At 44.5% G+C, this 14,117-nt stretch overlaps 1 protein-coding gene across 1 annotated transcript in view; it reads left to right on the top strand.

Moving 5' to 3' along the window:
• The window catches only part of impa2 (inositol monophosphatase 2), a 41,915-nt gene that overhangs the window by 13,777 nt on the left and 14,021 nt on the right, over positions 1-14,117 (top strand). The window contains exons 3-5 of the mRNA XM_052024008.1: positions 4,330-4,434; positions 9,519-9,564; positions 13,157-13,265. Coding sequence (XP_051879968.1) covers positions 4,330-4,434; positions 9,519-9,564; positions 13,157-13,265 — 260 coding nt within the window. The remainder of the gene's footprint in view (positions 1-4,329; positions 4,435-9,518; positions 9,565-13,156; positions 13,266-14,117) is intronic.

Raw genomic sequence — 14,117 nt, 5'->3', positions numbered from 1 at the left:
CATGGGGAATTGGGACTAGCTCAGAAATGAGGCTTTTGGCACACTGGCCTTCATAAATCAGGGCATTGAATATAAAAGTTGGGAGGTCATGGTGCAGTTGTACAGGATGCTGGTGAGGCTGCGCTTGGAGTATTGCATTCAGTTTTGGTCACCCTGCTAAAGGAAAGATGTTTTTAAACTGGAAAGAGTGCGGAAAAGACTTACAAGGATATTGCCAGGACTTGAGGGACTGAGTTGTAGGGAGAGGTTGGACAGGCTAGGACTTTATTCCTTCGAGAGTAGGAGACTGAGAGGTGATCATATAGAAGTGTATAAAATCATGAGGGGCAAAGGGGCATTCAGTCTTTTTCCCGGGGTTGGGGAATCAAGAACTAGAGGGCATAGGTTTATGGTGAGAGGAGAAAGATTTAATAGGAACACCAATTTGACCTCCATTCCTCATGGGGTAAGGCCTCAAATCAGGCACCAAGTCCACAAATGAAAGATTCGCTGAATCTCCAAAGTCAAAGAGTATACTTGGATCAACACACAAAGTGCTGGAGGAACTCAGCGGGTCAGGCAGCATCTATGGAGGGAAATGGACAGTCGACGTTTTGGGTCAAGACCCTTCATCTAGACTCATTGTATATTTGGATGGTGGATTGACTATCAGCCTTGGGAATAACTGGGACATTTTCAGCTACAATCTTACAAATACACTAAAACAAGCAATTTTAAAGAATATGTAGTCATCCACCATCAAAAATACTTTAAAAACCAGTGAAAATGACTTTGTAAGCCCTACTGAACCATTTGATAATTTTATTGCTCTACACTCACCAGTTTCCTAGTAAAGTTTTCTTGTTACAAAATTCTTTTAAATATGACATCCAACACCTGTGTACAAAGGAAAATGAGTGCCCTTTGAACAGCCTCCTCGTACTTGCACAATCGGCGGAATTTCATGACTTTGTGAGCAAGGGCATCACCAGCAAAAAGAACTGTGAACCAACAGGAAGCACTAATACAGGGGAGCCAACTGTCCAGATCCGAAACGTCAACTGTCCACTTCCCCCACAGATGCTGCCTGAGCCGCTGAGATCCCCCAGCAGTTTGTTCTCTGCTCCATATTCCAGCATCTGCGGTCTCTGGTGTCTCCACCAATACAAGGGATGTTGGTGGTGATTCATCTAAGTTTAAACATTTGCCAGGATTGCAATGAAGCTGGAAATTCATCGCCAGGTTGTAGCCACAAATGGGAAATAGAGTTGCTCTTCACCTGTGAAACTGCCTACAATGGAATTGAATTACAAAGGCAGAGTACAGCGCACTGCCACAACTGTAGTGTGTGTTTACTGCCACTGATGGGCTGTAGATTTCTAACTCTGCCTTATCTGCATTGCCAACAGATCATATCATATAAATTGCACCGCACATTTTTTCCCAGGGCGACAATGGCTGGCAGGACGGGACATCATATTAAGGTGATTGGAGGAAGGTGTGAGGGGGATGTCAGGGGAAAGTTTTTTACACAGAGAGTGGTGGGTGTGTGGAACGCACTGCCGGCAGAGGTTGTGGGGGCAGATACATTTAGGACATTTAAGAGACTCTTATATAGACACATGAATGATAGAAAAATAGGGGGCTATGTGGGAGAGAAGGGTTAGATAGATCTTAGAGCAGGATAAAATGTCGGCACAACATTGTGGGCCGAAGGGCCTGTACTGTACTGTAGTGTTCTATGTTCTATTCTTTGTAACTGCAACACTGTATTCTGCTTTGTGTTTTCTTTTTACTACCTTGATGTACTGATGTTTGCATGCTCTGTCTGAATGGCATGTAAACAAAGCTTTTCACTGGATCTTTTGATACAGGTGACAATAATACACCAATACCAATATGCTTTAAGTTGTGGTTTGACATCACAGAGATCCTGAACAGTGGTTCTGCCTTAAGTGTTAGCTCAGCAAGTAAATATATCAAGGGATCCACACCGGGTGGAACAGTGGTGCAGTGGTTTGTGCTGTGACCCAGGTTCGAGTCTGACCACAGGTGCCGTCTGTGTGGAATTAGCATGTCCTCCCTCTGACCGTGTGGGGTTCCTCCAGGTGCTCTCTGGTTTCATCCCACATTCTAAAGATGCTGGTTAATAGGCTAATTGGTTACTGCAGATTACCTGTAGTGTTGGTGGAATGGGGATGGGTGGAGGTGGTTGATGGGAATGAGAGAGGGAAAATGATCAGTCTGAATGTGGTGGGTTAAAGGGCCTGTTTCTGTGCAGTTGTAACTCAATGATGTTCATGTTCTTTTCTCATTAAAAGAACGTTAGCAGGCTTTCAGTTCAGTGTTGTTCTGTGCGCGGTCCAGATGTTGTGGTAATGACAGCGAATGATAGCATGGTTATTTCTTGAAATTGCCAGCAAGGTTGAGGTTTCTGCATGTGCAGAGCTGTGGAGACCCTGGCGTTGCTGTCAGTGACATAGGCCTTCTCTCTGGGGCGCACTGTTTGCTGACTTCTGCATCAGAGAAATCGGGAGAAAGGTATGGAATGATCTGTCCGGGAGGCACACAAACAATAGCTTTTCACTGTACCTCAGTACGTGTGACAATAATAGACCAATTCCAAATGACTGGATCTTGCATTCATGTCAGCTATTTACAAATTAATCCCCTCTATAAGAATCAACAAGCAATCTACTAGAGGAACACAGCAGGTCGAGCAAGTCTGTGGAAGGAAAAGAATTGTCGACGTTTCAGGTCGAAACCCTGCATCAGGACTGATGCAGGATTTCGACCCAAAAGGTTGACAGTTCCTGATGCTGCTCGACCCACTGAGTTCTTCCAGCAGATCTTTTGTTGCTCCAGATTCCAGCATCTCTTGTGTCCCCCTCTATAAGAAACCTGGAAAATCTTGTGGTTTGTTACAAAGGTCAGAGTGCATAATTAATGACGTGTTAGATCATAATTTCCTCTTTGATGACACTGTCCCTAAAACAAGTCTTGTAAGTCCTTTACTTGAATATTTTTAAAATTCACCTTTTCACAACATATAAATGTTTATTCACATTAAAGTGTACATTCACAAAATGTATATTCACATTAAAGCTTCTAGCTTTAATGCGAATATATTAACTTTTATTTAACACTCTGTATTATATTTAAAAAGTTAGCTACAAATCTTTCCTTTTGCTTTAATGTATGCTGCCTGCATGAGAATTCCCTAATGGGATAGTTGCTGGGTGTCAGGGCTGCCTATGAATTGATGCCGGTGGCTGGCATAAGCTGATAAGTAGCATGTAACATTTGCATCATGGAAGTGTCAGGCAATGGCCACTTCCAAGAAGAGAGTTAATCACCCACCTTGACACAGTGACAACACCATCATCAAGTCCCCCATTGTCAACATGCTGGAGGTAACTAATGACCAGAAACTCAACTGGACCAGCCACACAAATAACGTAGCTACAAGAACACATTAAAGGCTGTGTCTTGCAGCGAGCAACTCGCCACCTGACCCACCAAGACCTTTCCACCAACTGCAAGATGCAAGTCAGGAGTGTGGTGGGACTGTCCTCCACTTGTCTGGATGAGCACAGCTCCAACTACTCCCAAAGCAGACCACTTGACTGATACCCCATCCACCACCCTAAGGATCTGTCCCCACTACAACTGGCTTCAGTGATGTACCATCTACCAAATGCACTGCGGTTACTTGCCCAGGTTACTACAGCAGAATCTCCCAAGCCCATGGCCTCTACCACCAGGGAAGGACAAGGGCCACAGATCACCACTGTCCGCAGGCTCCCCTCCAAGTCACACACTATCCTGATTTGGAAATTTGTTGTCAAACCTTCACCAGTGCTCGGTTTAAATGATTGGAACACTTGACCCAGCATCTGAAGGACTGCAGCTGTTCCAGTAGGTAGGTCACCAACACCACCTCAAGGACAATTATGGGTGGTCAATAAATGCCGGTCTTGCCAACGACGCACCGATCTTGAAAAATGAGAAATTTTTTTTTAAAAAAGCAAGCACTAGATAAGGGAAGAATTCCTGCTGTAGAGATCCCTGGATCTCTACATTGGAATTCCTTCACGATCAGCCTGACAATTAACATAATTTAAAATCAAAATTCTAGCCACTGTAGCCTGACTTTTAGACAGGAGTCTAAATTTAGTGAGAAGGAATGTCTAAAGAGGAGTTATTTTCATTTGAGATGCTGCCTCATTCAGTCTTGACAAACCAAGCTATGTGAGAGTTACAGGTTAATGCAAGTCACATTGTGGAGCTGGATGAATATACATAACATGTGATGGACTTTCTTTCATTGAATCTGGCTTCTTGTTACAGGTTCATTGCAGAAGAATCGGTTGCAGCTGGTGAGAAATGCATTCTGACTGATGATCCCACCTGGATAATAGACCCCATCGATGGAACGTGCAACTTTGTACACGGGTATAAACTATACCTCCAACAGTTTATTCTCAGTCTGTCCTCCTCAAAGAAACACTCCCCTTCTATATAAAACTGATTATTCAATAGTACTGACACAATTAAAGGAATCTAATGCCCTTGGGGTGAAAAATATGGTTGTGTGAGCTTGCATATGAAGTTCTATTTCTGGAATTCAGTTTTGGTTTTCTTTTACTTTCTTCTGTAATGAGCTTGATTCCACTTAAAAACTTAAGTTCCACTGCAAAAGGCAACGAGAAAGTTATTCGTAAGACAACTAATGTCAGTGCATTTTTATGGCCAAGGATTAAACTTGCACTATGAAAGCAAATGTTCTTAGAATTGGCTCTGTTCCCCCAAAAACTGAAGTTTTGATACTGATTTTGTTATCGGTGTACATCTCCCTTGATGTGGGAGGCACCCATGGGGTTGTCTGCAATGCTTCATGCAACAGATTGGGAGGGGCAATGTGGTCAATCCAGCTTCATTGCAGTTACAAGGGGAAACAGATCTCAATGCTTATTCCAAAGTACCATGGCAGGGATTGTTAATGCTAATTTTGGACAGGCTGAGACCAAGAAAGATCCTTAATGCGTAGTCAGATATAGAAAGTTGATTCCACGGAATTTATAATGAGCTAATTACAAGATTTTTGCTTGGAGAAAGGTTGTGAGGGACTGCATAAATCATCACAGAAAGGCACAGGTAATAAATCCACACTGGCTCATTGATTTAAGGGAAGGACATAACTAACCAACTGGATATGAAATATTTGAGGAGATAACAAGGAGGATTGATGAGAAAAGCACATTTCACACAGTCAACACGGGTCTTTAGCAGATTAACTCAGGAAGTAAAAACTCCATGGGATCCGGTCTTTAGCAGATTAACTCGGGAAGTAAAAACTCCATGGGATCCAGGTTCGAAGGTAGAATCACAAACTCACAATTTTTACACCACAGAAGGTCACTTGGCTCATTGAGTCCATGCGGCTCGGCATAGAACTAATCCAGTCAGTCCCATTCTCCCACTCTTTCCCTTGGCCTTGCAAATTATTTTCCTTCAAATGCCTATCCAATTCCCTTTTGAAAGCCCCAATTATTTAGAACCATAGAACAATACGGCGCAAAACAGGCCCTTCGGCCCACCATGCTGTGCTGACCTTCAAACCACTCCTAAGGCTATCTAACCCCTTCCTCCCACATATCCCTCTATCTTAAATTCCTCCATATGCTTATCTAACAATCTCTTGAACTTGACCAACGTACCTGCCTCCACCACCACCCCAGGCAGCGCATTCCATGCACCAACCACTCTCTGGGTGAAAAACCTCCCTCTGACGTCTCCCTTGAACTTCCCCCCCCCATTACCTTAAAGCCATGCCCTCTTGTATTGAGCATTGGTGCCCTGGAAAAGAGGCGCTGGCTGTCCACTCTATCTATTCCTCTTAATATTTTGTATACCTCTATCATGTTTCCCCTCATCCTCCTTCTCTCCAATGAGTAAAACCCTAGCTCCTTTAGTCTCTCCTCATAATCCATACTCCCTAATCCAGGCAGCATCCTGGTAAATCTCCTCTGCACCCTCTCCAACGCCTCCACATCCTTCCTATAATGGGGTGACCAGAACTGGACACAGTACTCTAAGTGTGGTCTAACCAGAATTTTGTAAAGCTGCATTATTACTTCGCGGCTCTTAAGCTCTATCCCACGACTTATGAAAGCTAGCATCCCATAACCTTTCTTAACTACCCTATCCACCTGTGAGGCAACTTTCAGTGATCTGTGGATATGAACCCCCAGATCCCTCTGCTCCTCTACACTGCCAAGAATCTTGCCATTTACCTTGTATTCCGCCTTGGAGTTTGTCCTTCCGAAGTGTACTACCTCACACTTCTCCGGATTGAACTCCATCTACCACTTGTCAGCCCAGCTCTGCATCCTATCAATATCCCTCTGTAAGCTTCTACAGCCCTCCACACTATCCACACCACTGACCTTTTGATTTTGTTTTCATCAGTTCTTAGAGGCAGAGAATTCAAGATCATAATTACCCCCTGGGTAACAAAAAAAAGTTATTCCTCCCTCCCCTTACTCCTTTCAACCACCTCCCCCCCAACCCACCTTGTGTCTTTTGTATTGTTTGCTTAAAGATTTAAATCTGGAAAAGTCTGAGCCATCTCAGCTCGGTGTCAGAGGCAAAGGAGTTCTGGTGACTGGTGGGCTGTTGGCGATTAGGTTCTGCAGGGCAAGTCCCTTGTTCTTAATGGTATATGTCAGTGATTCAGGGCCCATGATTAAGAGGTTTGCAGGTGATACAAAAATTGACCAGGTGGTGATTGTGAGATTCCAAGAAAGATTCAATGGACGGATCAAATGAGCAGAAAAGCAATTGTGAGCAATTTGGGCCCCGTATCAAAGGAAAGATGTGCTGGCCTTGGAGATGGTCCAGAGGAGGTTCACAAGAATGATCCCAGGAATGAAAGGCTTGACCTATGAGGAGCGCTTGATGGTTCTGGGCCTATACTCGATGGCGTTCGATAGGATAAGGGGGGATCTCATTGAAATCTACTGGATACTGAAAGGCCTGGATAGAGTGGACGTGGAGCGGATGTTTCCATTAGTAGGAGAGTCTACGGTCCGAGGGCATAGAATAAAGGGATGTCCCTTTAAAACTGAGATGAGGAGGAACTTCTTCAGCCAGAGAGTGGTGAATCTGTAGAATTTCTTGCCACAGAGGGCTGTGGAGGCCAACTCATTGGGTGTATTTAGGGCAGAGATTAACAGGTTCTTGATTGGAAAGGGGTTAAGGGTTACAGAAGAAGGCGGGGGCATGGGGTTGAAAAATAATCAACCATGATTGAATGGTGGAGCAGAGTTGATGGACCGAATGGCCTAATTCTGCTCCTATATCTTACGGTCAATTACCTTAAACTTAGGTTCTGAATATTTCACTTTTAACCTCCTCCCCCCTCCCCCCACCAAGAAAACTTCAAAGGCCAACTGGAAATAGGTTAATTTGTTCACTTATAAAATTTCACACAGGCAATAAATGACAACCGTGTGGAACTTACACCTTGGACATAAGAAACAGAAGCAGGAGGAGGCCATTTGGCCCTTGAGCCTGCTCTACCATTCAATAAGACCATGGCTGACCTCTTACTTCAGTGTCACTTCCCTGCACTAATCCCCTATCCCCAGATTTCTTCAATACCTAAACAGCTCTCTCCACTCCCAGTGCTTTAAGAATGTTACACGTGGCTTCCAAAACCCACACGCACACCGCTGACTGATACTATTTGACTAGGGAGTGGGCCAGTCAGCAATGTGGCGCTAAGGAAAATAAAAAGCATGAAAGGTGCGGGTGGAAATAGGGTGAAAAAATGAGAGGTATGTAGAGTTACAAGTAAGCAAAGATTTGCTAAAGTAGTTCAGCCAGAGAGATTCCTCTCTGAACGTTTAGTTGCCAGTATTCAACCAAGTGGTTAACAGCCTCGGTAAAAGAAATTTTACGATCGATGGGAGAAAAACCTGTTCCCTGGCAGATTGTAAAGTCAGCTTGCAGCAAGTCCTTGCATGTTTGAGTAAGGCACCGGCATAAATGACAGTATCCACCCACCTTCCTAAAAGAAGCAGAGCTGAGGCCAGCCTTCACCAGCAGAGCTAAAATGTGACAGGGGTCCCATTCACATATTCCTCTAAAATCAGGTCAACTAGGTTCCAGACCACAGAACAGCATCAACATGGGTCTTAAAGTATCAGTGTCAGACAGATCACACAGGCCCATGGTTTTGTTATTTCAAATTTAATTGCATCTTTAGGAACACAACATTTTTCATAGTAGTTTTTAATAACCAAGATCAATCAATTTTGTCAAAAAAAAAAGCAAAAAAAAATCCCTAAACAGAACCAAACAAAAGCTCAAGCCCTGCTTATGCTCATGGCCCCCAGTTATCAGGCTCTCTGCTGAGGGAAATAGTTTCTTCCTGCTCAAACTATCCAGGCCTCTGCTCCACTGAAAACAACCTCACCCAGCCGTTCTCTCCCTGTAACCACGCTGCTCTGCCCCCGGCAGTATCACCGTCAGTATTCTCAATCTCTTATCTGGCTCTACCACATCCTTCCCGTAGTGTGGTGACCAGAACTGCACACATAACTCCAGCTGTGGCCCAACTTGTGAATTAAACAGTTATAGCATGATTTTCCTGATCTTAAAATAATTTGTGGCTGGGTCGAAAAAAGCAACTATCCCACGAGCCTTCTTGACTACTTTGTCTGGCTGTCCTGCACACTGGATTGCTACATAAGATATTTATTTGTTAGTCACATGTACATCGAAACACACAGTGAAATGCATCTTTTGCGTAGAGTGTTCTGGGGGCAGCCCGCAAGTGTCGTCACTCTTTGGCGCCAACATAGCACGCCCACAACTTTCTAACCCGTACGTCTTTGGAATGTGGGAGGAAACCGGAGCACCCGGAGGAAACCCACGCAGACACGGGGAGAACATACAAACTCCTTACAGACAGCAGCGGGAATTGAACCCGGGTTGCTGGCGCTATAATAGCGTTACACTAACCACTACACCACCATGCCGCCCCTTTGAATGCTAAAGTACTTTCCTCTATACTTCTCAGTACCTCATCATTTATTGTCTTTCCCTTGCCTTATTTGCCTTCCTCAAATACATGACTTCACCCTTATCTTATCCATGTACTACTTTTAAAGTACAGGCCCAGGGACATCAAATGTTAAGCATATTGGGCGGACTATTGGAGGAGAAATGAAGAAAATGACATCTTGACCCAGAGAGCAGTGGGAGTCTGGAACCTACTGGTGAAAGTGTAGACAAAGCAGAAACTCTCAGACCTTTCGATGTATCTGGATGAGTAACGTAGAAAGAACTTTGAAAGCAGGTTTCAGATCATAGGCAAAAGGACTACAGGAGAGGTGGGTAAAGGATTAGGTTGAATAGCTGTTTTTATTTTTGGCTAGCATGGACATAAGGATCAAAAATGTTTCTAACTGCATTGTAAGCTGCTGTGATTCTCTAAGAACAGAATTATGACACTTAACTCTCTTTTCCAGAGCTCCAGTGGTAGCAGTCTCTATTGGATTGGCTGTCAATAAAGAGGTAACAAACTCCATGTTCAACTGAACTTCTGCTTTTGCTGCAGATTGATTTCATCAATTTACTTCCCCTCCCCAAATTACTGCCTTGTAGAGTTAACCCCTTCCTGGGCCCTGGTGATGACCAGATCTCTCTTGTTCCGGTCCGCTAAATTAACTTTGCCTGTTCTAACTGGGTGTGGTGGGGAAAGGGGGGTGCAAGGAACCATTGTATGGCCATGAAGATATCTGATCCCTCGAAGGCAGAGGCATTGAGCCTAGAATTGCCACCTTTCCACCTTACCCGAAGTCAGTTAATAAACGGACTGAATCTTCAGGGATTGGTGGTGGTGTGAGATTTTGATGCAGTTTCTTAAGGGCGCTGGAGAGTTAGTGATTTAGTGTTGAGAAACTGGCCCGCAAAAAGTCCCTGTCATAACACTGAAAACTCAAAATTCTTTGCCGCACATGTCCATTGCGAATGTTAAGTTTAACGTGTCTACCATGTGGTGAATGTGGGCCACCTTGGTGCGTTAACGTGTCAAGATCAACTCTGTTTGCTTGAAATGCTGACCAGTTGAGTCCCTTGAATTGCCAGGCCTAAGGAACATCTAACCACACAGTGCCCCACAGGAAGGAGAAAAGGCCTCTCGTGAATTTGTGATCATCGGGATCGAGGGCAGCAGTGCAGCAAGGAATAAGACCTGGGTGGCAGCTGCTAGAGCAATTAAGAAGAGTAGACAAGGATGGACCTGCAGGAGATGGTAACCACGAGCAGGCCACCGGCACTAGACAGCAAGTGTTTACTCAAGGAGGACAGGGGATAGCTCAGATGGAAGGTAAGACTGTAGTTGCACAGGACTACATAGTTAAGGAGGTTGATAGAAGTTTTGGAGGTATGAATTGGGAGCTTGACAGCATGTTGTACCCAAGTGATAGAGTATGGGGAATGTCCACATTTTCTTTTAATTATTTATTCATGAGACGTAGCACGACCACTAATTGCCCAGGATGGGCTGTTTATGAGCTACCCTCATGAGTCACTGCATTCAAAGTGGTCATGGTGCTCCCAGAGTTTGCAGCCTTTTAAACTTCGGTGATTGGCTTGCTAGGCCATTTCAAAGGGCAATTGAGAGGATCTTTGGTTGTGGGTCTGTAATGGGCCAGTTCAATTAGGCATGGCAAACTTGCTTCCCCAGAGGGCACAGAATTTGCTGAGATTTTATTAAAACCACTAGTTTCGTCTTGACTGTTACTGCTGCTTGCTTATGATTCCAGATTTTTCAAATTAACTAAATTTACAGTTCCTGTGTAATTGAATGGATGGTTTAGTAAAAACAAATTAAGGGTTTCACCCTCCAGACCGCGTAGGAATGGTGCTCAAATCCTTGTCGCATTGGAGAAGGAAGACTTAAACTGTGGAGATCCACTTAGAAGTAACAAAATTGGGAAAGTTTTATGCTAAGGAATGAAGCGAGGAATAACTAACCATTGACGGGGAGGTGAAGACGCACTGAGAACAAAGAATAATCTTAGATGTATTTCTGAGAATATGGGGAGAAACGTTAGATTAGAAATGGTAGATGCAAAAGTGTTATCAGCCATAGGAGCTCCTGTGACCTGGCTTGGGAAAGGGATGAAAGGGTGAAAAATCTACAGTGTATCAGGGAGAAGAGAAGGGGAAGGAAAGGGGGTGAGCTGGTGTTAGTTAATCACTGCTCAGAGAAGGAAACAAGGCTTTGGCACAGTGGGAACTCAGCAGAAAAGGACTGACTCTTATCCATTGTTGTGTGTTTCTCCATACCCTGTTCCTGTGGGTGACCAGTTACAAGTTATCACAGAGAGAGAGATGGTGAGAGCAGTTCATTCTGTGCGATATCTTCTTTGACTCATGTGAAGCAGATTTCTAGGACGGAAGTTACTTTACATTTAGTGCCTTGCAATCCATTGCCACAAGGGGGTGAAGGTTTGGGAATATGTTGATTTCTATGTCATGACTGCTTCCTGACCTTGCCTCAGCTTATCTGCTACTGAAAATACCATTTGTTACCTCTGGCCTCAGCTTTTCTCATCCACTCCTGGGTCCCCAGTTATTCTAACCTCCATAAGCACGAGATCATCCAAGCCTCTGCTGTCCATACCTTGACCAGCATCACCCCATTCACCCATCCAACCTGAGGAGGTATACAGGCAGAGCAATGCCTCGATTATAAAATTCTCCTCCTAGATACCAAATCCCTCAATGATCCATCCCCTTCCCATCTCGGTAATCTCCTCAAGCCCCAACCCCTCTGATACACTTCTACTCCCCCATTTCTGGACTCTTGCTCATTTCTAAATGTAACACAAACATACAAATTAGCAGCGGGGGGTAGGCCATTCTGCCCTTGATTCTGCCCCACCATTGAATAAGACCATGGCTGATCTGATTGTACTCTGCTTACCTCGGTAACCTTTCGCTTCCTTGCTTATCTAGAATTTATCTACCTCTGCTTTAAATCTTCTTCCACTATCCTTGTGGAGAGAGAGTTCCAAAGACTGCTGAAAGAAAATAATTGCCTCTCTGCCTTATTGGTGACCCTTCAGTGAGCATTAAACATGACATCAAGGTTCTCCCACTAGGGAAACCATCTTCTCCACATTAAGCAATCTCCTGGAGGAGCTCAATGAGTCGAGCAGCATCTGTGGGGGGAGGGGGGGGGGGGTGGGAAGAATTGTCGAAGTTTTGTGTTGAAACCCTGCATCAGGACTGAGAGTTGAGAGGAGAGGTGGTCAGTATGAAGTGGGGGGGAGGGGAGTGGTGAGACAGGGACCTGGGGTGATTGGTGGACCGAGGAGGGGTGAAGAGTGACGGGCAGGCACTGGTAGCCTTTGTGTTCCTGCTCATCACCTCCCAGCACCCACCTCTGCTTTCACATTCCGCTCCCCCCACCTCAATCCATCTGCCTCTCTTTTTCTCTCTGCCCTCAACCCCCCCCCCCCCCCATCCCATCATCCACCTGTCTCCCAACTCCACCCCTCCCCTCCCCTACCTGGCTTGACCTGCTCGTCATCCTTCCTGAGATGTCAGCAATTCGCTGCCCGACCCACTGAGTTCCTCCAGCAGATTGTGTGTTGCTTCAGGTTCCAGCATCTGCAGTCTCTTGTGTCTCTTCTCCACATTAACCCTATCGAGACCCTTCAGATCTGATGTTTCAATTAAGCTCTCTCTCACTCTTCTAAATTCCAACTGACACAGGACTGATGTGTCCAACCTTTCCTGTGGGTTGCATGTATCAGTCCAGTAAACCTTCTCTGAATCTCTCCACCATTGGCACGTTCCATAAGCTTTCTAACTCCCTCTGCTCCTTCAGGATGCAACTTATAATCTACTGGGTTTGTCCAAAATGTTGTCACCTCCCTTAAGGTTTTCTTATGAGTCAGTTTTTGTTTGATAAACTCCTTGGGTCATTTTGCAACATTATAAGGGCACTGCATAAATGCAAGTTGGTGTTGTCTTCTTCAAGCTTTGAGAATAATTTCTGTTCCTTTCTTTACTTTGCTGATTTGTAATCTACTTTTATCTGTGAATTGAGCCAGAATGATGAAGACATTTTTCCTCCACTGTTATTCACTAGCTTGAGCTGGGCGTGATCTATAACTGTGTTGAAGAGAAGTTATACACGGGCCAAAAAGGTCATGGAGCCTTCTGTAATGGGCAGAGACTTCAAGCATCGAAGCAGACAGGTTTGTTAACTTTCTCTGACTTTTCAAGTTCATCGTCATAGGCATAGGTTATAAATGCCATGAAAGTTAGCTTTTTGTAGCAGCACAGTATATTACAAACATGACTAACATAAACTTACAGTAAATTAACATAAATTATGCATAACTTGCACAACAAAATAAACAAAACAACATTAGTGCAAGTTGAGAGAAAGAGAAAAGAGAAATATAGTCCGAGGAAGTTGTGTTAGAGTTTGTCCAGGAACCTGATGGCAGTGGGAGAAAATGCTTTTGTTGAACTTTGAGGTGTGGGTCTTCAGGCTCCTTTACCTCCTGCCTGATGGCAGCATCGAGAAGAGGGCATCGTGGGGGTCCTTAATGATGGATGTCGCCTTCCTGAGACATTGCCTCTTGTAGATGTCCTTGACGGTGGGGAGAACTGTACCTGTGATGGAACTGGCTGAGTCCACCACTCTTGCATTTCTGTGCACTGGAGTTTCCATAGCAGGCCATAACTCCTGACTTTTCAATGGTTAGGTATGAAACAGATGTTAAACAAAGTCAGAATTCATAACCCAACAGTTGAGTTGCTTTTGACAGCAGTCAATTATTTAGGAATCCTTTATCTTCCATCTTTGAGTGCACTATTCTGTAGGATAGACAATGGCAATAGGCACTGTCCTCAGCCCCAACTGCCCACTTCCACCACATGTTGTCCCCACTGGCCATCTTCACAGTGCCACATCTTCCCACGCAGATGGACAAAGAGCAGGTCATCTTGAACAGACTGGAAGATTCTCGACTGTCAGTCATATGATCTCTGAAAGTTGAAATGAACGAAGCTCATTGCCTTCCATGGATCCTGTGATTATT

This window comes from Pristis pectinata, chromosome 9 (genome assembly GCF_009764475.1).
Source record: "Pristis pectinata isolate sPriPec2 chromosome 9, sPriPec2.1.pri, whole genome shotgun sequence".
Taxonomy (NCBI): Eukaryota; Metazoa; Chordata; class Chondrichthyes; order Rhinopristiformes; family Pristidae; genus Pristis; species Pristis pectinata.
The sequence above is the reverse complement of the archived record's forward strand: the minus strand, read 5'-3'. Positions and strand labels throughout refer to the sequence as shown.